At 56.5% G+C, this 26,855-nt stretch overlaps 3 protein-coding genes and 1 long non-coding RNA gene across 17 annotated transcripts; 1 reads left to right on the forward strand and 3 right to left on the reverse strand.

The window, feature by feature from the left end:
* On the reverse strand, window positions 1-8,586 carry CCNL2 (cyclin L2). 7 transcript variants are annotated; one of them, XM_059375126.1, is made up of 11 exons: window positions 8,280-8,586; window positions 7,927-8,001; window positions 7,694-7,803; window positions 6,929-7,049; window positions 5,636-5,700; window positions 3,026-3,125; window positions 2,728-2,832; window positions 2,500-2,641; window positions 1,349-1,457; window positions 1,172-1,264; window positions 1-1,017 (listed from the first exon to the last, which is right to left on the reverse strand). In XM_059375126.1, exons 1-11 carry the CDS (start codon window positions 8,571-8,573, stop codon window positions 663-665), a joined length of 1,569 nt encoding a protein of 522 aa, XP_059231109.1. In that variant the 5' UTR covers window positions 8,574-8,586; the 3' UTR covers window positions 1-662. The 7 variants fall into 7 exon arrangements, with proteins under 7 accessions (XP_059231109.1, XP_059231108.1, XP_059231111.1 ...); XM_059375125.1 differs by having other exon boundaries at window positions 1,349-1,460; XM_059375128.1 differs by lacking the exons at window positions 5,636-5,700; window positions 6,929-7,049; window positions 7,694-7,803; window positions 7,927-8,001; window positions 8,280-8,586 and adding exons at window positions 3,540-3,790; window positions 4,851-5,030 and having other exon boundaries at window positions 1,349-1,460.
* Window positions 8,587-8,670: 84 nt separating this feature from the next.
* On the forward strand, window positions 8,671-15,008 carry LOC132001021 (uncharacterized). Its single transcript, XR_009399510.1, has 3 exons — window positions 8,671-9,056; window positions 9,709-9,816; window positions 14,296-15,008. It is a non-coding gene; the product is annotated as an uncharacterized LOC132001021 (long non-coding RNA).
* Window positions 11,433-15,391, reverse strand: MRPL20 (mitochondrial ribosomal protein L20). Of its 2 annotated transcripts, XM_059375140.1 has the most exons (4): window positions 15,235-15,379; window positions 15,015-15,125; window positions 13,245-13,322; window positions 11,433-11,832 (listed from the first exon to the last, which is right to left on the reverse strand). In XM_059375140.1, exons 1-4 carry the CDS (start codon window positions 15,319-15,321, stop codon window positions 11,659-11,661), a joined length of 450 nt encoding a protein of 149 aa, XP_059231123.1. In that variant the 5' UTR covers window positions 15,322-15,379; the 3' UTR covers window positions 11,433-11,658. The 2 variants fall into 2 exon arrangements, with proteins under 2 accessions (XP_059231123.1, XP_059231124.1); XM_059375141.1 differs by lacking the exon at window positions 13,245-13,322 and having other exon boundaries at window positions 15,235-15,391.
* A 186-nt stretch (window positions 15,392-15,577) lies between these two features.
* Window positions 15,578-26,854, reverse strand: ANKRD65 (ankyrin repeat domain 65). Of its 7 annotated transcripts, XM_059375134.1 has the most exons (8): window positions 26,570-26,826; window positions 25,209-25,306; window positions 24,408-24,520; window positions 23,810-23,918; window positions 23,344-23,471; window positions 22,886-23,106; window positions 22,248-22,779; window positions 20,865-21,799 (listed from the first exon to the last, which is right to left on the reverse strand). In XM_059375134.1, exons 6-8 carry the CDS (start codon window positions 23,104-23,106, stop codon window positions 21,089-21,091), a joined length of 1,464 nt encoding a protein of 487 aa, XP_059231117.1. In that variant the 5' UTR covers window positions 23,344-23,471; window positions 23,810-23,918; window positions 24,408-24,520; window positions 25,209-25,306; window positions 26,570-26,826; the 3' UTR covers window positions 20,865-21,088. The 7 variants fall into 7 exon arrangements, 6 of the variants coding, with proteins under 6 accessions (XP_059231121.1, XP_059231116.1, XP_059231117.1 ...); XM_059375138.1 differs by lacking the exons at window positions 20,865-21,799; window positions 22,248-22,779 and adding an exon at window positions 15,997-16,787 and having other exon boundaries at window positions 26,570-26,854; XM_059375135.1 differs by lacking the exon at window positions 23,810-23,918.
* Between the last annotated feature and the right edge of the window lies 1 nt (window position 26,855).

The raw sequence follows: 26,855 nt of genomic DNA on the forward strand, positions 1-26,855 counted from the left end.
TCCTGAGTAGAGAGAATTGTTTATTTAACCACGTAAAATGCATATATAGGAAACTTCTCTATTTGGGAGCTGGTGGCCTGCACTCAGCATCGCACAGATAAAAATAGACGACTTTCAACACAGATCTAAATACCTTCACATTTTAAAAATCAGAATTCTCTACACAAGTTTTAAGCTAACAATTCAAGTTCTGAGTTCTCATGTATAGCTTTAACTTGTAGTAAACACATGTTTATTTACAGGGTGAATGGAGAATAAGGGGCGTTTAAGGCCATTTTCTCACTGTGAAACACTGCAAAATATGTACATAAGTACAACCTAATATAGGCAAAGGTTCTAAAAGTCATTTTCTTGGTTTAACGTAATTGAGTATTGGTATGGGAGTGAAGACACAGCCTGTCGTTAGCACCAAGCCACACCACCAGGATGTACACATCTGCTTCCACAGGGCTGCTGCTGAGGTGGGCCCTGTGCTGGCGCAACGAGGGCGTGCTGTGCCCAGGCCGGCCTAAAGGGCACCTTGCCGGCCTCTTGATTCCATCTCCAAATTCAACACAAGGTCCAGAGCCAACATCCACTTCCAAAGAGCTGCACCACAGGGCCGGTCATGCCACAGTGCGCACACCAAGGGTCAAAGGGCAGCGCTCTGGGAGCCCATTGCCTCACCTCCGATGCCTGCTGTGCCCAGGGTGATCCCGCTCGTAGCGATGGCTCGTTCGCTCGCAAGACCGGGAACGCTCCCTGCGCTGATCTCTGTAGTAATGACTTTTCTTCTTATACTTCCCAGAATTATCTGCCCGCTCCCGGGAGCGGCTTCGAGAGCGGGAGGAGCTCCGACTCCGGGACTTGTGTGGCTTCTGGGTAGGATACTTGCAGTCCTTAGACTTCCGGTAGCTCCTTACCTTGGAGCCTTTGTAGGGAGCGCCTCTGTGCGCCTGTCTTGGTGGGGAGTCACTTCTGCTCCGTGAACGGCTCTGCGACTTGGACCCGCCAGACGTGGAGCCACTGTCACTTTTTCTGTGAGGAAGGACAGCACCACCAAACAGGTGGCCACTCACTCCAACCACCCTGGAGTCAGGAGTGACTTTCCCGTGAGGGGCAGCCACCCTGGGGAAAACATCCCTTGTCAGGGGCAGGCGCCCCCACCCCCCAACCCCTGAGTAGCACGTACCTCCTCTTAGGAGAAGCAGATCGTGATGGGGACCTTGAGTAGCTCTGCTCTCGACTCCCGCTCCGACTTCGGCTCCCTCGCCCCTTTGGCAAGCTACAAACAAATGATGGGAGCAGTTACAGGCTTCAAGTCTCTCCAGCCAACCCCAAAGGCCTACTGGGGTGCGTGGGTACTCACCCATTCACTGGGCTGTCAGCCTTGACTTTCTTCACACCCTCCATTTTCCTTTTGGCGTTCTTCGCAGAGAGTGGGGAAGGCTTGTTTCCTTTACTTTCTTTGGGGGATTCTGCTAGAATCAAATACAAGTTAAAACCTAACCACCAAGAAAATGTTCTGAGAGAAAACACATTAGCGGGGCACCTGGGTGGCTCAGTGGGTTAAAGCCTCTGCCTTTGGCTCAGGTCATGATCCCAGGGTCCTGGGATCGAGCCCCACATCGGGCTCTCTGCTCCGCGGGGAGCCTGCTTCCTCCTCTCTCTCTGCCTGCCTCTCTGCCTACTTGTGATCTCTGCCTATCAAATAAATAAATCTTAAAAAAAGAAAGAAAGAAAGAAAGCACATTAGCAGAACGAGGTAATACTAGGTCTATGGGACTTACGGAGACTCCCCGTTCCCAGCCTGGGACTCAGAAGCTAAATATGCCCCCAAAAGACACTGAAAAAGCCACCTGTCTCACTTTCCCTCAGCAACTGGAGATGTACATCATGCTTAACTCTAATATGACCCGAAGACACAATCTACCACCCCGGATTTATAAAATTTTCATCAGAAGACAAGTTCATCAGGTGGGCTGGGTTAAAAAAAAAAAAAAAAAAAAAGGCATTTTGGAAAGCCTGTCCACATCCCTTGTTAATGAAAATGTTAAAACAAGGGGAGCCTGGCTGGCTCACCTGGTGGAGCATGCAATTCTTGATTTCTCAGGGTTTTAAGTTTGAGCTCCACACTGGTAGTAGAGATTACTAAAAAATAAAATCTTGGGGCACCTGGGTAGCTCAGATGGTTAAGCGTCTACCTTCAGCTAGGGTCATGATCTCAGGGGTCCTGGTATCAAGCCCCACATTGGGCTCCCTGCTCAGTGGGTAGTCTGCCTCTCCCCCTCACGCATATACACACAGTCATCCTCTCTTTCTCAAATGAATAAATAAAAATCTTAAAGAAACCTTTAAAAAAGAAACAAAAAGAAAAAAGCAATATAAAAACGATCCAAACTCCTTTAGGAGGACTCCTCTCACTTCAAAAATCAACTGATGATGTCTGCTGGGGACCCTGGTGTCTGCAGACTGCTCAGGCCAGCAGCAGACACGAGGCCCACACCCCGTCGCACTCACCCAGCTTGGGGGCAGGTGAGAACCCCGAAGTGCTGTCCAGAACCCGGGGGCCGGCAGGCAGCAGGCCCTTGGCTTGGGCCTTGGCCTCCTCCATGGCGCGTCTTCTCTTTTCAACCTCACTTTCCAGGTGTGTCAGATCCACCTACGGAGTCAAAATCCGAAACAATTCAGAGCCGGCTGCTACTAACGAAATACAAATAGGTATGTTACACGAAAACAACACAGAACCTTTTTCCGAGTGTAAAGCTGCAGGATTTTCAGGCAGATCTCTTGAATTTCTTCTTCAGTTGCTCCAAACAGAAGGAACCAGTGGGGACGGTTGGGCAGCGGGATCTGTGAACACAAACACCTTGTGAGCACTGTCCTGTGCGGCCGACAGGACGGCAAGAAAAATACACCTGCAGGTCACCAAGAGAGAGGCTTTTCTTGGCATACGTGAGCATAATCTGAAAAACACTATGCAGAAGTTGTTTGGAGGCTGGAGAAAGCAGCAGACCAGGACCCCCTGCGGGAGCACAACACTGACCTCCAGCGTCCGGGCAGCAAGATAAATGCAGGCACAGGCGATGCTCTCGGGCTGGAACCTCACGAAGACATCTGTGCGGAGGCTGTCATTCATGTAGTTCCTGAAAACCAAATGCAGGAGGACTGCAACGGCCTGGGCACCCCCAGAATACCCGTGTGCGTCACCTAGATACAATCACTACTCTACGCGGTCTACTCCTAGGCTTAGAGCTACACAGTCCTGTGAGGCTCAGGATTCCTGGAGAGACATTCTAGCTGCTTTTTGTGACTATAGGACAGGAAAACAGGGAAATTACTGGGGAAAAAAAAAAAAAACTAAAAAGCTGGCTGAATGTCAGACAACACATGTTGCTATGAAAGAGAACCGACTTTAACTTTACTTTTCCCTCAACTTCTGGCTGCTCTCGTGCAAAGCACAATGCCTCAGAGAGAAAATGTCTACTGTAGTGGCTGAAATGTACTTGATGAAAGAAATCTAAATGCTCAAAATCCATAGTGCAGAGAAACATGCAAACTCAAATGAATGAGCTGAGCAGGCAGCCTGCGAGGGCTCTTCTGTGACAAGCCGTCCTCTTGCATCCCTTTTCCTTGAAGAGGCGCTCGGGGCCTGGCCCTTCTCCTTCCATGCGGGAGTCCACTTGGAAAGGGAAAACACCCCTGGGCGCATGGGACCATCAGGCAGAGGAAGGCTCAATGCCCAAAGGGAAGTCCTCTTCTCAGGCTTATCAAAGAACCGTTTCCAAATTGTCCCATTTCAATAACGAGTCTTAAAATGAACATTCATAAAATCAGACAAAAGCAACAAAACACGAGAAGTTTCATCATAATCAATACATTAAAAAAACATTATGGTACTTTAGAAAATATAAAAATACAAAACATTTACATTTTTTAAGTATAAGGGTTTTAAAATTGACTACATTGTCAACATTTTCCTTTAGATATTATCTGTCTAGGATTTAATGGCCCCAAATCAGGATCTCATATTAATTTCATCAATATTACAAAAACAACAATCAATTCCATGAGAAAACAGTCGAACAAATGATACATTTGCTGCTCCTAACATACCCCACTACTGCAACCATTAGCATCAGGCCACACCCACAGGGTAGCCAAGTCCCACTGTGTGATCTGACTCGACCCCCCCCCCCCCCCCCCCCCGCCCTGGTAACTCTGCCCTAAGCCCTGGAGAAGGTGACACCCAAACCCACTCAGACTTCTCAGTGATATATTCGACATATGCCAACTCGTGGCACCTGGCTCTGGAAGCTCTTGCTCCAGGCATCAAGAGATAATCAACGAAAAGACCTACACAACGGCACCAAGGCCGTAGGTCTCAGATCACGGCAAAGTGAACAGTTGAAACACTTCATAAACAGAAGCATCAGTAACTTCTTTGGCTCTAATAAATTTTCAGTACTCAAGTACTGATAACATTAACTTTTAAATCCTAAAAACAAAACAAAGTCCTTGATATGTGTATTTAAACTTACTGCTTATCTAAGTTACAATATGAAGTGTCCATGAAATAATTTAAAGATGCACACCTTTTACTAGAATGTGTCAACACGTAGCTGTTGAGAAGAGCAACTTTAGGACTTCCAGGAATAATGACATGATCCCATACTGAAGATAAAACTTAGCCAGGACATGTCATTCAGTCTGAATTCCCATCAGCCAATTCTTGTAGCTTTCCATAGCATTTTTTTTTTTTTTTTTTTTTTTTTTTTAGAGAAAGGTACTGCATCTTTATTGCACAGGTACAGCAGTTTTAAAGGGACAAAATTCAAGTCAAGACAGTTAACTCTAATCAATACAATTACCAAAGCACGACAGAGGATTAACAAGAAGCACAACCGTCAGAGAACCACAGCAGCAGTCGGCCAGCACTATACTATCGTGCGCATACCACCATCTAGAGCCAGCCTTCGGTGGAGAGCCTGCACGGGATTGGCTGAGGACGGCCGCTGTCCCTGCACCAAAGCGCTTGGACAGTAGAGGAGAAGTCTTAGTCACTTACCCTCAGAGGCTACCCTTCGATTGAAAGAGTACAGAAAAGAAAAGTCAAAATGGGTTCTCTATTAGATATGGCATAGCACCAGACAATTCAGGCAGCAAAAATATGACCCTTACAGACTTAACTCCGTGGAAGAAAATTCACAAACACCCAGCACTATTACTTCAGGCTTCATTTCTAAAATATGCATTGTTAAAACCAGTCCCCAGATAAACTTTATCCTGACCCTTTCTCCCATGGGATCCTTCTAACAAGAGGCAGTTAGAAGCAACTTCTAAGGAGACACAAGACCACTACATGGACACTGGCACCTGTGGGAAAGATCCCAGTGTGCCAAGTCAACAGCCCTCAAAGGGAAGCCCAGTGAAAGCTCTCCTGGAAGGCTGGGGGGTGGGGGGCACCTTACCGTCAGACTAGTGCCTGATATTTTGGGAGGCTGGTTAGAATTTACACAGCAGGAACACTGGGCACTCAGACAACTCCAGCCAACAACCGAGTCATGGGACCGACTACCCACTGCCCAAGTGCCTCAAATCAACATATTCCTGCACTGCCCTTGAGGGTCTCATAAAACAAGGAAGGTCAACTCACCATGAGGTCTGGACCAGGTGCTGGTTACGCTCACACTCTAACACCTGAAGGTACATAACGATTATCTGGAAGATACAGGTCAGGCAGTTATTACCAAGAACCTTGAGAACCCAAAACCCAGATCTTGAGAGCGTCCATGCAGTAAATATGAGCCGCAGGCTAGATCCCCAGTGGGGGTGGTGGCTCCTGGTCATTCGCCCTGTGCACAGCTCAGCTGGACAGGAGATTTTGCTGACAGACCCTGCTACCTTCCTCCGAACCCAGGGCACCCACAGCAAAGGCGGCTGGACTTTTCATGGCCGTCCCAAGGCTGATTCTCACTCTCATCTTCAACATAGTCTCCACCACTGAGATCAGCTTGTCCTAATCATCTCTGTACCCTAGTCACCACCTTACACAAAACATGTTATGGAAGTACTTCCGGCAAAGAAAAAAAAGCTTTAAGTCTACAGTAACTTATCAAGAACTTAAATTACTGCCAGAAAGTCAAACAAGCGAGAGACAAAAGTTAGGAAGAAATCCAGCAATAAAAAGGGGATAAAAGCAAAAGTGCAAATTCCAATCCTTTTTTTCCTCTTCTTTCTTTTTTTTTAAAGAGGTTATAGGGCGCCTGGGTGGCTCAGTAGGTTAAAGCCTCTGCCTTCGGCTCAGGTCATGATCTCAGGGTCTTGGGATCGAGCTCCACTTCGGGCTCTCTGCTGGGCGGGGATTCTGCTTCCCCCTCCCCCTGCCTGTCTCTGTGTCTGTTTGTGATCTCCGTCTGTCAAATAAATAAATAAAATCTTAAAGAAAAAAAAAAAAGAGAGAGAGATTTATGTGTCCCGTAGGAGGGTCCCACGGCATGGACAGCAGCCATGCTCCTCAACTGTCACGTGCTGCAAAGCTGCTTCAGTGTATTTCCAAATAAAGGGTTCAGGAGCCTTCCCACTCCCCCAAAAAAGAAAATACGGCTACCGCTAAAGCAACTTTAGAAAACGAAGTGCTGAGAAAGAAAAACATAAACGGACAGATTCCACTTTTACAAATTCACCACTATTTTTTCTGAAAGCGCAAACTTAAAAGACACCATTTCCAAACCCTGGAAAACACGCAGTTCAAGTTAACAGGGCGCTCCAAGACCACTAACGACCAAGCAGCCGGCTTCAGACTTTGGACACACAGCGGGCACGCACGCCAGGAGCACATTCACTGCTCTCCAGAGCTGTCAATCTGGGTGAGAGCCGGCCGGGGGGCTCCGGGGCGGTCGGGGGCTCCGGGGCGGCCGGCGCTCCGGGCGGCCGGGCGCGTCCTCACCTTGTGAGGGTGCTTCACGTGGACGCAGAAGCCCAGCTCCTTGAGAACTCGTCTCTCTGCCTTTATAATCTGATTCTTCAAGTTAACGTAATCCTGATCCAGCAGCAGCGGCACGGGTTTCCTACGCAGACAGAGCACACGGCCGTCAGTGCGATCCACAACGCCGCTCCGATCCCAGCTCCCGCCACGCGCTGCAACCCTCGGCGGGCTGTAACGAAACCGGACAAAGGCCCGCGCCGACGGGCTTCTCCCTGCCCCGCCGCGGGTCGGGGCGCACCGGCACGGCGCGGGCTGGCCGCTCTCGGCTGAGCGCGTCTCCCCGCACGAGAACCGCGGGCTCCACCCCGGCTCACGACCCACGCGCACGCGCTCCGAGCGGAAGGTTCCAGCAGCCCGAGGCGCTCCTCCCCGAAGGCCGTCCGGGCAGCGGCGGGGCAGCAGGGGCAGCTGGGCCGGAGTCGCTGCCGGCCGCCGCGACTGCGACGTGGCCCGCTAGCGCCTGGTGTCCCGAAGCCGGGGCGCGGCTCCGCGTCCTCCGCGCCCGCGACCGTCCTCGCGGCGAAGCACCGGCCGGCCCCAAACGGTGCGGAACCGCGAGCCCCGCCGCAGGTCGGCGGCAGGCCCGGGCGGGCGGGACGCGCCGGGACGACACCGCAGGCCCGGCCCGCCCTCTCCGCTGCGGCCCCCACCCGGGCTCCGCTCCGAAGCGTCTGCCGGCGCAGCCGCCACGGCGGGGCCCGGACGCCGGGCGCGACGGACACTCACTTCTTCTCCCGCAGATGCCGCAGGCGGTGGAACACGTTGATGACGTCCCGGATCCGCCGCGGGGCCTCCTCGATCTTGGAGGCCAGGTGCACGCACGCCATGGACACGTGCTGGAACGCAAGCACCGCGGCGCGTGGGTCCTCGGCCGAGCGCGGACGGCCCGAGCCCGGTGCGCGGCGCGGGGAGCCCCCCGCCGGGCCGTCGCTCCCGCGGGAGGCCGAGGAGGCCCTTACCTCCATGGAGTGCTTCACGAAGGACTTGGTGTAGAAAAACCGCTGGAACAGCACCTGCCCGGTGGCCATCGCCACCTGCACGAGAGCAGCGCCGCCGTCACTGCCCGGAGCGCGACCCAGGGCCTCGCGGGGAAGCCGCTCCTCCGGCGACGGACACAGAGCCGGACGCCAGGACGGGCGGCGGGCCCTCACGGGGTCTTCGCGCCCCGCCTCGCCCCCAGGGACAGCAGCGGCGAAGCCCGGGGCCGGGGGCGGCGCTGGCCCGGACCCCGCCGCCAACAAAGGGCCCGGTCGCCTCCCCCGGCGCCGGCGCGGCGGTTCCCTCGACCCAAGGCTCGCGGCCGCGCCCTCACCTGCGGCAGGCGGAGCAGGATGCCGGCCGCCTGGATGAGCTCGCAGCCCACCACGCGGAGGTCGGTCTCCGTGTCGGTGTCGAGGCCACTCGACATGGACGGCGTGAAGCGGAGCTTGTCGTCCGGCAGGAGGCAGTTCTCCAAGGTGATGAGCACCCCGGAGTACAGCCGGTCCCCGATCAGCATCCCCTGCGACCCGGGGGCTGCGCTCCCCGAGCCCGGAGTGCAGGCCGCCGCGGCGGGGGCCGCCGGGCCCGGAGCCCCGGCAGCGATCGTCGCCGCCGCCGCCGCCATTTTGTGCCGCCGACTCCCCTTCGGGCTCCTTCCCGGCAGGGCGGCTCCTCGCGACGCACTACGGCCGCGACCGCCCCGCCCCCCCGCGTGTCATTGGTTCGCTCTGCGGGCGGCCCGGCGCCGCCTTGCCGCGATTGGCTGGGCAACCTACCCGTCAGCGTCGCGGCTGACGTCGACGCCGTAGCTCAGAGCGGGCGGGGGCGGGCTCGTTACCCAGAGGGCCCCGCGGCGCCCGGATGGTCCCGAGGGCCACAGCCCGACCCGGAAGCACTCCCGCGGGTGCCGGCCCCGGGCGCCCTAAGACCCTGGCCTTCCCGGTGCGGCCGTACTCTTAGCACGGAGACGCGGCCGCTCGCGGAGCTCCCGCCCCGCAGCCCCGGCCTGCCCTGAGGGGGCCCGCGCACGGTGGGGTCCGGATCCGCGAGGGCGCGCGCGGGGGCTGGCGGAGGTCGCAGGCGTTCCCGGGGGTGGCTACGAGCGCCGGTGAGTCGTCGCCAGCCCGCGTCAACGACGGGCCGGTCGCCTGCGTCCGCCCGCGGCTGCGGGCGTGGCCACTCGTCTCCGGGCCTCACTGAGCCCGCGCTTCGGGCGGGTGCTCGCGCGGGGCTCCTGAAGTTCTTGCCTTGAGAACCGAGTCCGCAGGGGAAGAGGAGGAGGAGCTGCATGTGGGGTTTCGGCAAAGCCTGGGGAAGGCAGCGGTGGCTCCCGGGACGGAGGGGCGGGGAGGGGAAGCCCTCGCGATCCCTCAGCAGTTCAGCAGGAAGGCTCGGGGGTTCCTCGCGGAACCCACGGCCGTGCTGCCCTCGCATCCGTACCGGAGCCCGAGCCGCGGAGTCGTCCGCTGCCGCCGTGCGCTGAGCCCCAGCTTTGACCAGGACTAGCGCAGGAACCCGCGTGCGGGTCGGGGGAGAGCCTGGGCGGGGGGCGGCTAGGGGTGGGCTAGGCTGGAGAGGAGATTCCGGGTAGGAGCCTGGGCGGGGCAGGTCCGGACACTTGGAGAGGTTCCTGACGGCGCTCCGCTCCTATGACCGGTTTCACCCCCGGTGAAATCTGCCCTTAGTTCATAGAGGGCCAACCAAGACCCGGCCTCGCTTCCTCCCCAGGGGCTACACAGTGTCCCCTCTCCCTCCCCCAGGCTCTCCGATCCAGATGTCCCGCTCTGCGCGTTGAACAGCACCCGGTTCAGGAAAGGAGGAACACTCGCTTGTCAGCCAGCAGCTTACTTCTCACTGGCCCCGCCTAGGTTGTTCTACCAACCCCTAAGCAGTGGCCAGAAAAGAGGGAAAAGGGGATGGCTGTAGCCTTTCGAGCCAGGCCATGCACCCAGGCTTACCTGAAGGAAAACTGGCCCTGCTGCTGGAAGGGGAGTGGGTGCTGGGAGCAGCCCGTGGTGGTTTGTCACATCGCTGTGTTCCTTGAGGTGGACAAAGGAGAGGCACAGCAGCTCATTGTACAGAGCTCAGTCTCCCACACAAGGGAGTCTTGTGTCCTCCACGCTGGTGTGTGTGCAGAACCCACTCCCTGGTAAACAGGGTGCCCTGAGCACCTTGTATCCATAGCCAGGCACTAAACTAGGTATAGCCAGGGACAGTGAACAAGACCTCCAAATGGTCTGGTGGTCATCACTGCAGTGAAAAGAGCCAGGAGGAGGAGACTGTAAGGGGGCCAGTACAGTAATTGGAGCCTGGAAAGATGTTGGCTTGCAGGAGGATGAAGAGAAGGGGACAGATTCAAGAGATCACCAAGTGGTAGGTGGTCAGCATTTCATTGGCTCTCCATGGGTCTGGTGGTGGGGTCTTGAGTCCACAACAGGAACCCAGAATGACTTCCAAGGGACTACTAGCAAAGGATGAGAGACCTGGCATAGGACTGTTGGGAGAGGGACGGGGGAAGGTGGGCACTCATTTTGGGTAGCCAGGTGTACATTGCCGGGTACTTGGAGACACCAACCGCTACCATGGGCCTTGACCTGGGGCAGAGGGTATGTGTGGAAGCGCAGAGCAGAGGCATAGTGCAGTGAGAGGGAAGAGGGAAGTCCATGGTCTTTAGAGGCCAAGGGCTGACTGTATCTGTTGGATTTTGGTTCCAGATGGCTTTGGTGAGAGTACCTGGGCATGCTGGGACCGACTATAGACCCAGGGGTAGCAGGAAGCAAGAGACCACAGCTGGCCAAGAGGGGAACAGAGCCAAGCTGGAGGGAGCTCAATGTACATGCGAGAGAAGCTGAGGGTAGAAAGCTCACCAGTGGAAGGGACGTGGACCTGAGCAGGGGACAGACACCCCAGCAAGGCAGTAGGCAGAGACGGACGGACATAAGGGAGGCAGAGTTAGAGCTGCTGTGAAAGAGCATGTTGGGAAATCTGGGCTGGACTCTGTACTTAATGAAGTAGAGTATCAGGAGAAAGGACCCAAAACCCTTACATGCAGATCTCTCCCTGGGGGATGTGATGATCACCCAGCTTGTGAGCATAAAGGTGGGATTGGAACCAGCACAGACACCCAGCCTGCTGCTCTTACTGGCCTCAGCAGTGAGGCAGAAGGCGGAGAAAATTGAAACTGGGACTCAGAGTGGCCCGAGAGCTCAGCACCCAGGTCCCTGCTGTAGCGTGGAGAACCGGGGGAGGGCTAGAAGGGTAGAAAAGACTTAAGTCAGGCACAGGCAGGGCCAGTGTGGGGTTGGGAGGCTTGGGTTCTGGACAGGCTACCAGCACGGCCCTGAAGGGGGAGCCAAGGTCAAAGTTTGGCCATCTGGCTCCTGCTCTCCAGGCTGTAGATCATGCTCAGCTGACCCCTCACCCTGGCAGTCCCCCCCCACCCCCATAGGGCACCCAGGGCATGCCAGAGAACACAATTCAGGGCTCTGAATACCACACGAACTTTATTTGTACAATTTGTACGATTTCTAGATCTGTCGCAGTGAGGGGAAAAGAGGCCTCTTACCCCTATTGTTAAAATGTAAATGAGTAACTGGTGATAAAACACATTGGTGACAAATAATTCTTAGCCCCTACTTGAATTACTGTGATGGGGAAAGACGACTTCCTAAGACGCTTGCTGCAAAGGGTAGACAGTGCTGGAGTCCCCCTCAGTGATACTGCACCACTCTGGAAAATATGCCTTCCGGTTCTTTCCCATCCCCTAGGGCAGCAGCAAATCCTTCTTGTCGCCTTGTTTTGGCCAAAGCAGCCAAAGATTTAAAAGTCTTTGGTTCATAGATGGCTAGATCCGCAAGTACTTTCCTGTTGAGCTCCACCTGGCACTGGGAAGAAAATCAGAGCCTGTGTCAGCATCAGAAATGTCTTTCAGTGAAAAGCGGCAAGACCGGGGTGCCCGGGTGACTCAGTGGGTGAAGCCTCTGCCTTCGGCTCAGGTCATGATCCCAGGGTCCTGGGATCGAGCCCCCGCATCGGGCTCGCTGCTCAGCGGGGAGCCTGCTTCCTCCTCTCTCTGCCTGCCTCTCTGCCTGCTTGTGATCTCTGTCTGTCAAATAAATAAATAAATCTTAAAAAAGAAAAGAAAGAAAAGCAGCCAGACTGAATGCAGCCAAGAATCCTATGGTTTGAGTCAGCCAGAAGCATCTCCTCTGCTGAGCACCCACTCCAGGGCAGTCTCTGCCCTCCTGGGACACATGGGCTCTCAGGGGAGGTGGAGAGCCTGTGGCAAAGGTATCCAAGCAGGATGCTGAAGGTAAATGTGGACAAGGGGAAGGCATCCTGCAGGAGGTGATGTCCCATGAGCAAGGATGCCGGCATCTGGTCCTGATGGACCCTAAGAACCTTGGTAGGGTCAACGATCGATCTCATCAGTCACCCCAACAGAACTAGGACTGCTGGCCTGGGGAAACCTTTAAGGCAGCTTCAAAGAGGAAATCACAACCCCCCTTGTAGAAACAACAAAATGAGACACAAGAGTAGGTGAGATGCCGGCAGAGAAGTGAAGAACAAAAGCGGGTATTCTCCATTCCCACAAGGGAGCGGCACCAGGTCATCTGTCGAGTAAAACATATGGGACTTCCAAAAACAGACAAATGTGAAAAGCAAAAGGTAGGATGATCCTGCGTGTGAACCGTAACTGTGCAGGGGGGGTTCCTGCTCTACCACCTGGGGCAAGGTCCACTCCCTTGAGCCTCGAGCTCATCGGTACAATGATGAAGTCATGCATGAGGATACTTGCAAAGTACCGAAGACAGGATGTGGCACAGGCCAGAAGCACAACACAACCCACTCCCCTTTTTAAGACAAAATTTAAATGTCAGAGGGATTAGGGTAAACACGATTCAACAACTGACCAAAATGTTGTGACACATGCTTCATCTCTCCTCTCCAAGACACTCCCCCTGCTGTCTGACTGAGTTTCAACTTCATATGCTACCTCCTCAGAAATCAAATTTCATTGCAAAACTTTGAAATTACACTTTAAAGGTCCAGCCAAGTTTTCTGCCACTTTTCTCTTGATGGGGAAACACAAGGGCTCAAGTCCTGGTATCGCTGCCCTATTTCCAATTCTGCTACCAGTGAGGCAAAGGCAAAGCAATCCCAATGGGTCCCTGACCCTGCCACAGCTCCACCTTGAGAACGTGCCAAGGAGCCCACACTCCACAGCCTGTTGTACTGGACCTTGTCAGCTGGATCACTTTCCAACATCTCAACAGGACCACATCCTCAACCGTACCTTAATTAAATTGACAATGAATGCTGGGTACTTCAGGCCATGTTCCTGGGAGGCAGCTGTAATTCGATTAATCCAGAGCTGAAATAAGAAAACATCGAGATGCTTAAGAACTAATTGTGCATTATGTCCGCATCTCCCAGCAAAGGTTCTGAGTCACGTAAAAGTCAAACGCTTTTGGCAAAAGTAAATAGAACAGTCCGTGATTTCTCTTCCCACACACTAGCCTGCAGTACAGTTGGCAAAAGTTGATGCCCTTCATTCAAATGCCCGCTTCCCTCTCAATAAGTAGGAAAATCACATGCCCTAAAGCATTTCTTAGACCCTGAGAATACAAAAGTGGGCAAAAGACTCTGACAGTCAGAGTTCAGTGCCGAAAGGATCCGTGTGGATGAACTACAAAGGCCACTGAGATCAGTGCAACCAGGTGAGGATGAAGACTGGAGGTGGAAGCTTTGCAGAGATGGAGGTGAACACGGTCTGGAGGGAAGAGCAGGACTGGAGGAGGGCAGGGGAGGCATCATGAGAACCTTCCTGGCAAGGAGGAGGCGGCGCAGTTCCAGGCACAGCAACAGGCCCGGAAACTGCACAGAAATCGAGAATAACCTGGGAGGGGAAGTCAGAGTGACACGGAGGCTTCTGAATAGATCTGGTCTGTTAAACAGGGGGTGCATGATGGGACGCCTGACTGGCTCAGCGGCTAGAGCCTGCAGCTCTGGAGGTTGTGCTTTCCAACCTCGCACTGTACAGACCACTTTAAAAACACAAATAAGGCGTTGGATTCTTGTCATTATCTTCTCAATCTCAAGGCAGTACTCCAGTCCATTTTCTCCCTTCAGTGGTTCTAAACTTTGAGCACGCGGGAGAATTCGGTAGAAGTCTGTTAAAACAGATTTCTAGCCGCCGCCCCCCCCCCCGAGTTTCTGACTCAGTAGTGGGCCTGAGAAATGGGCTCTCCCATGAGGCCGCAGCTGTACCGGGACCCCAGCCCACCCTGAGGTCCTCTGCTCCCAACAGCAGCAGACGCATGTGTGCTGTTGGCCACTGCCCACAGGTCGCCCCACGCACTCGTGCACTGACCCCTGACTCGTGGTGGACGCAGGAAGCCGCACCAGGCTGACCTCCTGAGTGAAGAACAGAGCTGGGATGCGGAGGTCACTGCACGAGACCACGGCGCACAGGGACGGTGTCCCACGCTGTGACCCTGGCCGACAGGTACTGAGGCATTTCTGACTTTAAAGGGTCAAAACTACGCGCCTGGGCGGCTCAGCGGGTGGTGACCCCGGGGTCCTGGGATCGAGTCCCACAGCGAGCTCCCTGCTCAGCGGAGAGCCTGCCTCCCCCTCCCTCTCCCTGCCGCCCCCCCCCCCGTACTCTCTCTCGTTGAAAAGCGGGGTCAGAATTCTGCCCTCTTCCTCTCGGGGCCAGCCGGCATTTGCGGCGCGTCCCTGCCGAAGGCCGGCGCTTACAGACGAGCGCTCGGCACCGAGTCCGGCTGGGGTCGCAGCCGCCCCAGGGCCTCCCGCGGAGGGCAGGGCGGTGGAGGCAGGGGCCGGCGAGGAGCTGCCCCGCGGCCCAGGAGAGCCCGGCTAGCCCAGCCTCCGTCCGCGGAGCGGCAGAGCTGGCGGCGGCTGCGGACGTGAAGCCACAGGGAGGACCCGGGACCCGAGGGCGGGCGCAGACGGAGACGCCGCCCCGAGATGGGGGCCGCAGCGGTCGGGACCCGGGGGCGGCCGTCCGCGCCTGCCGTCCGCGCCTGCCGTCCGCGCCTACCGTCCGCATGCTCCTCTTCTTCAGTCTCCGCGCTTTCGTGCATTTCACAAACGCTCTGGTCACCGCTCGCACCGCCAGGCGGTAGCACCGGCTCTTCCTTCCGCGGAAGTGCTGGGTCGAGAACGGGAAAGGAGGGTGGTCAGCGGGCTCCGCGCCCCGTCTGCGGGCTCCGGGCCGCGGGAAGACGCGCGGGGACGCGGGGCGTGCGCGGCCCACTCACCCGCGCGTGCCGCAGCACCTCCTGGACCCGCCAGTAGCGGTCAGTGAGCCGGCTCCGCAGCCACAGCGGCGCGCTGAGGAACACCATGGCGCCCGCGGGCCGGCGGCTCTGCCCAGCCGCGCATGCGCCGCGCCGCCCCGCCTCCAGCGGAAGCGGCAGCGACGCCCGAGTGCATCCGGGTCAGCGGCCCGGCGGGGACTTCCGGGGTGAAGGGCGTTCCGGGGCGGGGTTCCTTGCGCCGCTCGTCCGAGGTTTGGGGGCTCGGCGGGCTGCGGCGGAGCGCCCTCCCCCCCCCCCGCCGGCGGCCGGCTGCTCCTGCGGGGCCGGGGCTCGCAGTCTGGAGAGAGTAGCCGGTCCGGAGCGGTGGGTGCGGTGAGGAAGGTGGACGCTCACGGTCCCGCGCGTCCGGGACGCGCAGAGTGGGCGGGTCCGCCGACGGAAGCCGGCCGGAGGCGGGGGCCGCTGGGCGGGGGGCGCGGGCGGGGCGCGGGGTCCGCGGGCTGGGGGCGCGGGGTCCCGGCCGGGCAGGAAGGCTCTGCGGCGGTGCCGACGCTGCCTGCGCGCGCGAAGCCGAACACCCTGGAAATGGTCGGGACGCGTGCTCGCGCCCGCAGCACTTACCCTAAAGCGGAGTCCGCGGACGGTCAGTTTTGTGTTCACCACCTTACCGCTGTGTTACCGGTAAAATGAAAAATAACGAAGTCGGGGGCCGAATGGGAGGGGGCAACTTCTTTGTAACCTTTTAAATGACAGAGAAGTTGCAAGACTACGTCATGGAACTCTCCATGCGCTTTACCCAAAAGCACCAACGGTCTACATTTTTTAAACATTGTTTTTTAAAGATTATATTTCTTTATTTGACAAGGAGGGCACAGGCTGGGGGAGCTGCAGGCAGAGGGAGAAGCAGGCTCTCCGCTGAGCAGAAAGCCCGATGCGGGTCTCCATCCCAGGACCCTCAGGTCATGACCTGAGTCAAAGGCAGAGGCTTAACCCACTGAGCCACCCAGGCTCCCCCAATCCTCATTTTTTTTTTTCTTGATCCCAGCATTCTTGAAGAGTGCAGGTGAGTTATTTTGTAGGATGTCTGAATTTGAATCTGATGTTTCCTCATTAGAGTCTGGTCGGACGTTTTTGGCAGAATACTACGGAAATTATACTGTGTTTTTGTCTGTGCATAGTATCCAGCCGGATGGCAGCCTGTCCCAACTTGGGTGCTGTCAGCTTTGACCACTTGGCTCAAGGTTTTGTTTACCACGCTTCTCCACCTTTTTTATGCTTGTAAGTAGTAAGTATCTTGTAGAGAAATACTTTGTAACTCATTAAGGGTTTCCTGTAGGCAGACCCAGAGATGGAGGTAGGAGTGCAGAGGTGTCGTGTTGAGAGGGAGGAAGCAGGAGCACCAGGGTGGCTCAGTCTGCTGAGCATCTGCCTTCAGCTCAGGTGGTGATCTCTGGGTCCAGGGATGGAGCTCAGCAGGGAGATTGCTTCTCCCTCTTCCTCTGCCCCTCCCCCTGCTTGTGGTCTAGATGCTCTTAGTGTCAAGTAAATAAAATCTTTAAAAAAAGAGAGAGAGAGAGGAATCCAGATCAGACAGGGAGGGCCTCAGATAGGATGCAGGTCAGGCAACATGTCAACTCACACAGTAGTTGTGAGCAAACATGGCTATTAGGGATGCCTTGTGTTGGGCGGAAATGGGAGACCCCAGTAACTTTGCATGCTCAGCCTGTGTCAGGGGCCACCAGGAGAAGTATACAGTCCACTGAAAGGTGCTGTGGTGGACGTGAACCCAAATGAGGAGCGCAGTCTGGAACGGGTGAGCAGCACCCCTCCAGGGCCACCACACTTTGAGACCACATACATATCCTATTACTTGGCAAATCTGCATTCATTCATTGATTTTCTAACCTCATCATTCTTCCCATACTTCCTGGCATTCTACCTGAAGAAGAGCTTTCTCTTTTGGGGGGCACAATTTTAAATAGTGTTAGCGTGTGCACTGAGGGTGGCGGTGAGTGAAGGAAGTGACTGAGGCACAGGTTGGTATCTGTGGGGGTAGAGCAGCAGGCAGAGGAGTCGGCCAGGGCAAAGGACTAGAGGCAAGAGTACACCTGGTGTGGTCAGAATCAGGAAAACAGCCAGTGTGGTGGGAGTGGGGCAGGTGAGAGTCCCGTGGGCCGCTGAGCCTCAGAGATGGTGGGTATATGCTGCTTTCAGGCTTCCTCGCTGCGTGGTGGCTTCAGGGCCATCATTCCCGACACGGTGGCTGAAGGGCAAGGTGATAGGGTGCCTTATGCCTTCTTGGCTCACCCTGGAGAGCCACACAGCATCATTTCAGCAGCCCAAATAGTCACAAAAGTTCACTCAGTGTCGAGGGGCAGAGACACAGCCTCCAGTTCTAGGTTGGGAGTGTTAACATTACAAATAAAACTGCCATGGGCGCCCCCAGAAGCTCAGCGGTAAAGCATCTTCCTTCTGTTTGGGTCATGAACTCAGGGTTCAGGGTCCTGGGATCCCGGCCTCTCTGCTCAGCGGGGAGCTTGCTCCTCTCCACCTCTCTCTCTCTGCCTACTTGTGGTCTCTCTCTGTCAAATAAGTAAATAAAATCTTTAAAAAAAATTTTTTTTAAATAAGAGAATTGCAATCCAGGACAAGCCAGCTTCTCCAATACCAGGAGAACCACCAAGGGAGGAGGTTGGGAGGGGCTGTTGCAAACAAAAGTCCACTGGAGGGGGCGCCTGGGTGGCTCAGTGGGTTAAAGCCTCTGCCTTCAGCTCAGGTCATGATCCCACGGTCCTGGGATCGAGCCCCACATCGGGCTCTCTGCTCAGCGGGGAGCCTGCTTCCTCCTCTCTCTCTCTGCCTGCCTCTCTGCCTACTTGTAATCTCTGTCTGTCAAATAAATAAATAAAATCTTTAAAAAAAAAAAAAAGTCCACTTGAGTACACTGAGAGTTTGAAATACAGTGGCTAAATCGTAGCTGTCTCTTTTATTAAAGATTTTTTATTTATTTGAGAGAGAGGTCACAGCGGGGGTGGGGGCGGTTAGGGGGACAAGTAGGCTTCCCACTGAGCAGGGACTCGGATGTGGAGCTCCATCCCAGGACCCTGGGATCATGACCTGAGCCCAAGGCAGAGGCTTCACCGACTGAACCACCCAGGTGTCCCTCTCTTTGGCTGGGCTGTGAAAGTCTGACTGGCTAAATTATGGCTGTCTCTCATGGTCTAGGTTGCGACAGTCTCTCATTGGCTGGGCTGTTGCTGGGCAGACGAGGAAAGCCTCTCCTCCTCCTGCTGGGGATAGTGGAAGTAACTAACACCCACTTGCAGAGTCCCTCTTCTGGTTGGGTCAGCAGTTGATGAGTGGTGGGGCCGGAGGGCGCCCTCTACCCTGAGCCTCCCGGCTACATTAGAGTGAGGCTTTCTGTTACTAATTTTCTTTCTTTTTTTTTTTTAAAGATTTTATTTATTTGACAGACCAATGACAAGCAGGCAGAGAGGCAGGCAGAGAGAGAGGAGGAAGCAGAGAGCCTGATGCAGGGCTCGATCCCAGGACCCTGGGATCATGACCTGAGCTGAAGGCAGAGGCTTTAACCCACCCAGGCACCCCTCTGTTACTAATTTTCACAGGAGGCACATGGAAATCCCACGGTAGGAGGAGCATGTGAGCTGGGTGAGGTCACTAGGGCATCTGAGCAATACAATATCCCACATTTGGTTTTTGCTTTCATGAAAGGAGTCGGGGACATTTGGAGCGGGAGAGTAGCACCACCAACTTTTTAAATGAGCTGCTAGCTGCTGTTTAGGGAAGACTGTGGGGTGGCCAGGGCTTAGGCAGGGAGACCAGTTGGGCTGGGAGCTGGCTGGGCTGTGGCAACATTGTGTCCCACGTGAAGCCTATGGTGGTGTAGGCCTTAGCGGACCCAGTGGAGGCGGTGAGAGGCACTTGGGTGCTGGTTGTGCCTTGAAGGTAGAGCCCATGGGCTGTGCTGCCAGCTCGGTGTAGGGCCATCCTGCACCTCCGGAGACCATTCTCAGGGAGGATCCCAGAGATGTCATTCCAGCCCTCCCTTTTCCGTCTTGTCGTCTCCTGTGGGGCTGCTCTCCCCATGGAGTAAAAGGTCTATCGCCGACATCCCCAACTCGGGCCTGGGTCTCACCGGGAGTCACTGCTGTCCCCTCATACCTTGCCTCCCACGCCCAGCCCGTCATCAAGTCCAAGGGACTCTGCCTACAGAATCAGCCTGATTCTGCCTGCTTATCCCAACCCCTGCTGCTGAGGTGCCACCATCTTCCTGGCTTCCCTGGACCTCCTTCCTCAGGAGCAGGTGGCTGTGTGTTTGGCCAGTTCCAAGCAGATCAGACCATGTCACATTCACAGACTCCTTCAAGGCTTCCTGTTACCCTGGGTGTCAATCCAAGCATTTCCGTGGCCTGTGGGCCAAGGTGCTAATTTGGCACAACTCGTTTGGCTCCCTGCTCAGTGGGGAGCCTGCTTCTCCCTCTGTCTCTCTCTCTCTCTCTGTCTCTCATGAATAAATAAATACAGTCTTTTTAAAAATATTTGGCAGAACTCACACTTTCGAAAAATGAGATCCATTCCGTAAAGCTGTTCTCAGAAAAACTATAGTTTTAAATTGCATATGATGATGATTTTCTATGAGGATCCGGAGGTGGGTCATCAAACAACCGATCATCTGTTTCAGCTGTGCCACAGCCACAGGAGTTTTAACTTAGAGAGATGGCTGAGTAATGACAGGGAGAGGCTGACATCATTGAGGAACATTCTTTACTACCTGCATTTCCTGCGAGGAGAGGCTGTGCCATGCAGAGAGGCACCAGTGTCCTCCGGAGCCAGAAGCAAGAAGGAGCAAAAAGCTTGGGCCAGAACCTCTGTTGGGGTCTTACAGGGAAGACCCGGCAAGGGAAACAGTTTGCCTTGGCTTGTCTGAGAATCCCAGTGGTCCTTGGTGCATAGTGCCTGTCCCTGTTGTCTGGTACCTGACCTTAGATAATTTAGGATGGAGGAGTATCACCTGGGTTTGTGCGAGGAAGACAGCGGTTCTGAGAGCGGGCCCTGGATCACAGGGGTGATGTGAACAACTGTGCCCATTAGTTCAGCCCTGTGATAAAGAGATGCCAACGGGGCACCTGGGGGGCTCAGTGGGTTGAGCAACTGCCTTGGCAGTCCTGATCCTGGATGTCTAGAATGGGGTCCCGCATCGGGCTCCCAGCTTGGCAGGGGGTCTGCTTCTCCCTCTAACCCTCTCCCCTCTTTTTTTTTTTTTTTTTTTTTTTTTTAAGTTTTTTTTTTTTTTTTTGTCGGAGAGAGAGCAAGCGAGAGCGAGCACAGGCAGACAGAGTGGCAGGCAGAGTCAGAGGGAGAAGCAGGCTCCCTGCGAAGCAAGGAGCCCGATGTGGGACTCGATCCCAGGACGCTGGGATCATGACCTGAGCCGAAGGCAGCTGCTTAACCAACTGAGCCACCCAGGCGTCCCTAACCCTCTCCCCTCTTATGCTCTTTCTCTCTCAAGTAAATAAAATCTTTTTTTAAAATGGGTGGCTCAGTTGGCTAAGCAGCTGCCTTCGGCTCAGGTCATGATCCCAGCGTCCTGGGATCGAGTCCCACATCGGGCTCCTTTCTCGGCAGGGAGCCTGCTTCTCCCTCTGCCTCTGCCTGCCGTTCTGTCTGCCTGTGCTCGCTCGCTCTCCCTCTCTCTGACAAACAAGTAAAATCTTAAAAAAAAAAAAAAGGTGCCAACAGGCAAATACCAGATATAATGAACAAAACACAGAATGTCCCGTGTCACAGCGAGAGCAGCTGAGGGTGACAACCCCATGGTGGACACGGGAAACTGTCAGGTGTCAGTCAAATCTGTTGCCACGACTCGGTCTCTGCTAAAGCAGTGTGTGGAGGAGGCTGCAGCTGCAGGGGAGACGATCCCAGGGGGCTGCGGAGCAGTCCCAGGTCCGTTAGTGGAGCTCAAGTCACTGCCCCCCTTCTCTTCTGGGAACCTCTCTGCTGTCCTCCCCTCAGGGAGGCAGGCAGCCTCGGTCCACAAGAGAGGAACTGGTGCACACTGAAGACCGTGGGAGCCAGAAGACTTCTGTCCAGCTCTGGGGCTCTGGGGCTCTGCGCCCCTCCCACTCCTCTCTGCATAGGGTGGGCAGTGCCTAGGGCAGGCCCCCTCAGACAGCAGGTCCTGGACCACTTCACCCCATCGTGTCCTCAGGGTGGGGCTAGCCCCTCGGCTCAGCAAAAGCTCTGCAGTGGGGCTGTGGCCATGCTCCATGGCCAGGTGAAGGGGGGTCTTGTGGAGCCATCCAGCAGCATTGACCTGCGCTCCCCTGTCTAGGAGGTGGCTGGCCACCTCTGCGTGGCCTCCCCGAGCAGCGTGGTGTAGAGGTGTGAGGCCCAGCGAGTCGCGAGCATCCACCTCTGCTCCCCAGGCTGCTAGCAGCTGGACAGCGGGCAGGTGTCCCCCGGCAGCAGCCCTGTGGAGTGCAGAGCGACTGTGCCTGTCCTTGAGGCTGGGGTCTGCCCCGTGGTCCAGCAGCACCTCCATGTCCTAGAAGAGGAGGGGCGGAGAGGGCAGATGCGGGCCCTGACCCCCATCTCATCCGGCCTCCCCCACCAACGGCCGCTTTCTCAGTGCTGCTTCCCCGCTGGGTGGAACGGGGAAGAGCTGGGCCAGCACCTCCGCGGTCCCGGAGGGCTCCTCCTCCAGCCCCCTACAAAGTCCAAGACTAAGCAGCCGGCGGCCTCCCTTCTGGCTGCCTGGGGGCCTGCTGGACTCCAGGACAGCCCTGGTGCTCGCTCCGTGTTTGTTGCTGCCAGTCACCAGGAGGAAGTCCGAATGCCGGGCCAGGCATCCTCACTCGGCCTCCCAAGAGAGGTTACAAAGGGCGAGGCCGCTCTCAGACCTCCCACAGCCGCCCGCCCGCCCTCCCGCCCCGCTCCGCCTGGCGGAGGAGCCCGCCCGCCCGCGCCCTCCCCGCAGCCAGGCCGAGCCGTACCTGCCTGCGGCCCAGGCTCGCCGCTACGCCGAGCGCCGCGGTCCCCACGCCGTCCCGGGCGTCCACCCGTGCCCCGCGCGCCAGGAGGAGGCGGAGCGCAGCCGTGCGCCCGGCCGCGGCCGCCACGGTCAGGGCCCCGTCCAGGCCCGCGCCCTCCGCCGCCAGCAGCTCCAGCACCGGCAGCCGGCCGCCCGCCGCCGCCCAGTGCGCCGCCGTCCAGCCGCGCGCGTCCGCCGCCGCGGGGCCCGGTCCCGACGCGTCCAGCAGGCGCCCCGCCAGCAGCGTGCGGCCCAGCGCCGCGGCCCAGTGCAGCGGCGTGAGGCCGGCCCCCGAGCGCGCCGCCGCGGGGGCCCCGCGCCGCAGAAGGAGCTCGGCCACCCGCGAGTGCCCGTGCCAGGCGGCCTCGTGGAGAGGTGTGCGCCCCGCTCGGTCGGCAGCTGCCACCGCCGCCCCGCGCCGCAGCAGGAGACGCACCAGGGGCACGTGGCCGCGCAGCACGGCCAGGTGGAGCGGGGTCCTGCCCGTGTGGTCCCTGTGGGCAGACAGGAGGGCACGCAGGGGGGCAGAGGCGCAAGTGGAAGGGCCCTTGCCGCCCTGCCCAGAGAAGGGACCCCTGCCAACTCCGCCCCGGGGCTCACCTCTCCTCCACACTGGCCCCTTGACGCAGTAGCTTTGTTGCCAGGCCCAGATGACCCCACCACACGGCTTGCAGCAGGCGCCCCCTGGCTTGCTGGGCACTGGGGCCTTCTGTCCCAGCTCCCAGGGCCTCCTCGGAGCCCAGCTCCACCCACCGAAGTTCCTGCGCAGCCCCTGCCTCTGTCACGTCTTGCTCCCCTGGCTGGGAGCTCCTGGAGTCCATCTGTGAAGAACAGGAATCCCTCATGGTTACTGGAGGCCACTGGCCATCCCCAGCCCATGTGTCCCCAGCCCAATATGAACCCCCCGCCCCCCATCGTCTCCCCAGGGAACCAGATTACCACTTAGCCTTCTGAAGGGTTTAACTCCCCATTTCCCCTAGAGGGGGTCCACCCTGGGCTCTGTCCCCCAGTTGGGGTTCCCAGGCAAGCCACGGCACCGTAGCCCTCTCGTGACACACCTGAAAGTGTGGAGGTGGACTGCCTGCTTCCAGAAGCTGGGAGGCTGGGACTGCAGCTGTAGGTGGGGATACACTGTGGTCTCCTGGGCCCGGTTACTGGTCGCTTCTCTGCACTGTTTACTCAGCACCTTAAGGAGACACACCCTGGGGGCTGGCAGCAGCCCCTGCCCCAGCACCTTTCCTCCCCTGCCAACCGCCAGGGCTCTTGGTTGGGCCTCCCTCCTGGGAGACAAAGGCCAGGCAGGCCGAAACAGGCCCACAGCCTTTGCTGTGCCAGGACTTGCCCCAGAGAGGCACCCACGTGCCTCCCTCGGGCCCTGCTCCTCCCCCCACTCCTGTCTCTGCGGGCTAAGCCCACCTCTGCGGCTACAGCTTGGCTTCTCTCCTGATTCCAGGCTGGGGAAAGGAACAGGGTAAATGGGGCCCCTCCCCCCACACAGAGGCCACGCCAGGATAGAAGACTGACCAGGGACGCCAAGCAGCTGGGATGACACTGTGGGGAGTAGGAAGCCCCTTGAGGGCAGGTTGAGGCAACTCAGCAGAGGCTGTGAAAGGGGCAGAGCCCTGCCTGGACACTAGAAGGAGGGAGTCAGACAAAGGAGTTTTAGGAGAGTCAAGTCCAGAGGATGAGAAGTGGCGCTTCAGGAGAGGGCCTGTGTAAGGCCTCCAGGACTGGTCACCTCAATGTGGGGGCCCTGACTCGGAGAGTACCTTATCATCCCCAGTCCCCGGGGTAGGCCACCTGTCCAGACCCCAGACAGGAGCGGGCGGTATAGCCCAGCTGCCTCTTATGACTGTCCACTGGGAGGCAACATGGCTTGGGGCAGGGGTCGTGTCTTTCCCCGCCCCCTGAGTCCCCAGCTGCTGTACACACTCCCAGGAATGAGGTGTCCTCAAGGCCCTGCCTTGCCACACCCCAGGCCCCAGCTCCTGCTCTAGAACAGCAGCAGAACACTGACATTCCACCCCCCCCCCACCCCAGAGCAGCCTCCCCAGGTACCAGATCCAAAGGGTGGATCTCTGCCAAGGGGCTGAGTGGCCCCATTCCCCCCCCCCCAACTCACATGGACTCTATCCTGTGAGCCTCAGTCACTCTGTTCAAATGTCGCCTCCCCGGGGTGCCTGGGTGGCTAAGTCAGCTGGGCGCCCGCCTTTGGCTCAGGTCATAGTTTACCACCTAAGCAGCAAAACCAAGAGATCAAAGCTGTCTGTTCCCTGCTTCCCTTGGCAAATGGCGGGGTGAGGGGGTCATCAGGAGAGGTGGGGGGGACAGGGCAGCTCTTGCCAAAAAGCTACGTCCATGTTTCGCTGACCCCTGGCAGGCCTGGTGGAAAAATCTCACACCCTGCTAAGAGCCAGGGAAGCCTAGAACCTGCCCTTCCTGAAGGCGGACATCCGTGGGAGCCGGCTGCATGGCTGGTCCTCCCGCCGTCTGCCCCAGCCCAGAGCCCTGCCGTTCACTCCGGTATGGATTCACGCAGGCCTGCCGGGAACCCCGCACAGAGCTGTTCCTTACGAAGCAGAGGCCCACGTTGGCCTCCTTTACCACTGGGTCCACAGAGCCTAGAGCCATCCCGGCACACTGAGGGAGCTCGGCGAGTGTTTGCTCTGTGAGTGAACGAATGCAAGAGGGACATGAGCAGAGGCGGGAGCTTATGGGAAGCAGACAGGTGGCCGCCCCACCCGAACCCTGGGTCTGAACGTTATCATTCGCACCGTTTTCTACCCTAAATTATTTGTATCTGAATAAGCAAACAGCTAGTATAAGATCTGGATACGTGTGCACTTGGGAAAATAATTCAGTTGCGCGCGCGTGTGTGTTGGGCAACAGGGCTTGGCGTGGGCTGCAGGGAGCCTCCGCTCACCTCCTCACCGAGGCCTGCCTTAGGCTTGCACGCCTTCGCCCCGCCGTGCATGACCGCTGCCATCCGCCATCCACATGTGTCTGCAGGGAATTCACGTGCTGGAAAGTGTCAGAGGAAAAGTTGGATAGCAATGGAGCCCATGGTGGGGAAGGCATGAGAGGGAGCCATTATCTGATGCCCTCCAGCTTGTGCATTCAGCTCGCACGCAGGCAAGCGGCTCCCAGTGTCAGCTAGTTAGGTGAGCGCTGTTTAAATTGGCCGTGTTATGGGGCACCTGGGTGGCTCAGTGGGTTAAAGCCTCTGCCTTCAGCTCAGGTCATGATCCCAGGGTCCTGGGATCGAGCCCCGAATCAGGGTCTCTGCTCAGCAGGGAGCCTGCTTCCTGCTCTCTCTCTGTCTGCCTCTCTGCCTACTTGTGATCTTTGCCTGTCAAATAGATAAATCTTAAAAAAAATAAATAAATAAAATTCTACCTGCTACCTTGTCTGAGGAAAGCAGCTGCATTCTTGGGACTGACTGGGAAGCAAGGGCTTTTGGTGAATGCACTCAACATGACATCCATGCTTTCTCCAGCCTCCTACCTCTGGGTCCGGGGTCTGAGCTGCGGCCCACAGCCCACGTCCGTCTGTCCTGCCCACTTCTCCTGCTTCATGGGGCATTTTTGCAACTTGGGAGTTTTTTTCCGTAATCTGGTCCTTGCCAGCTTTTAGTAAAACCTAGGACCGACCTCTCTGACTTTGCCTCCATTTCAAAGATGTGCCTTTCCAGTTGGCTGAAAATTTTACAGACTTCTCACTTAGTCCTATACTATCTCTCTGATAAGATACAAAGCATGCTGCTTCACATGATGTAAGGGCCTATGGAACACCTGTGTGGCTCAGTCCTCGGTGTCTGCTTCCACCTTCAGGTCATGATCCTGGGGTCTTGTTAAAGAGCTGGTTTTCCTGCCCAGCAGGCAAGCCTGTTTCTCCCCCCTACCAACTCTGCTTCTGTTGCCCTCTTGTCAAATAAAATCTTTTTTTTTTTTAATATTTTATTTATTTACTTGACAGGCAGATCACAAGTAGGCAGAGAGGCAGGCCGGGGGAGGGGGGAAGCAGGCTCCCCACTGAGCAGAGATCCCGATGTGGGGCTTGATCCCAGCACTCTGGGATCATAACCTGAGCCGAAGGCAGAGGCCTTAACCCACTGAGCCACCCAGGTGCCCCGTCAAATAAAATCTTAAACAAAACAAAATAAAATAAAATAAAATGCTGCGTGCTATGTAAGAAAAGCCTAATGTCTGTTGGGGTTAAGAGCATTTCAGTGATATTTGGGTAAATAAGTTGGGGTTTACGGAAGGTCAGGGAAGGCTTTCTCACCTGTTGAAATAATGGAATGCATACTCTGTCTTCAGGACGGATGAGACTCACAAAGGATGCTTGTATTTGTAGCCTCTGTTATTGAGCACCTACTGTATGCTGGGTCCTCCACTAAGTGGTCCTCGTGCATTGCTCCCGTGGCCTCTCAGCAGGCACCACCCAGTGTTGCCCCTGTTTTACTGAGGCTGAGGAAGGCCAGGCTTGGGATGAGAGCACCAGCAGGGACGAAGGCTGGGAAGTGCAGTGTGTGGCCACCTCAATACAGCAGCCGCTGATGGGGCCGTTG

Source organism: Mustela nigripes, chromosome 14, assembly GCF_022355385.1.
Source record: "Mustela nigripes isolate SB6536 chromosome 14, MUSNIG.SB6536, whole genome shotgun sequence".
Taxonomy (NCBI): Eukaryota; Metazoa; Chordata; class Mammalia; order Carnivora; family Mustelidae; genus Mustela; species Mustela nigripes.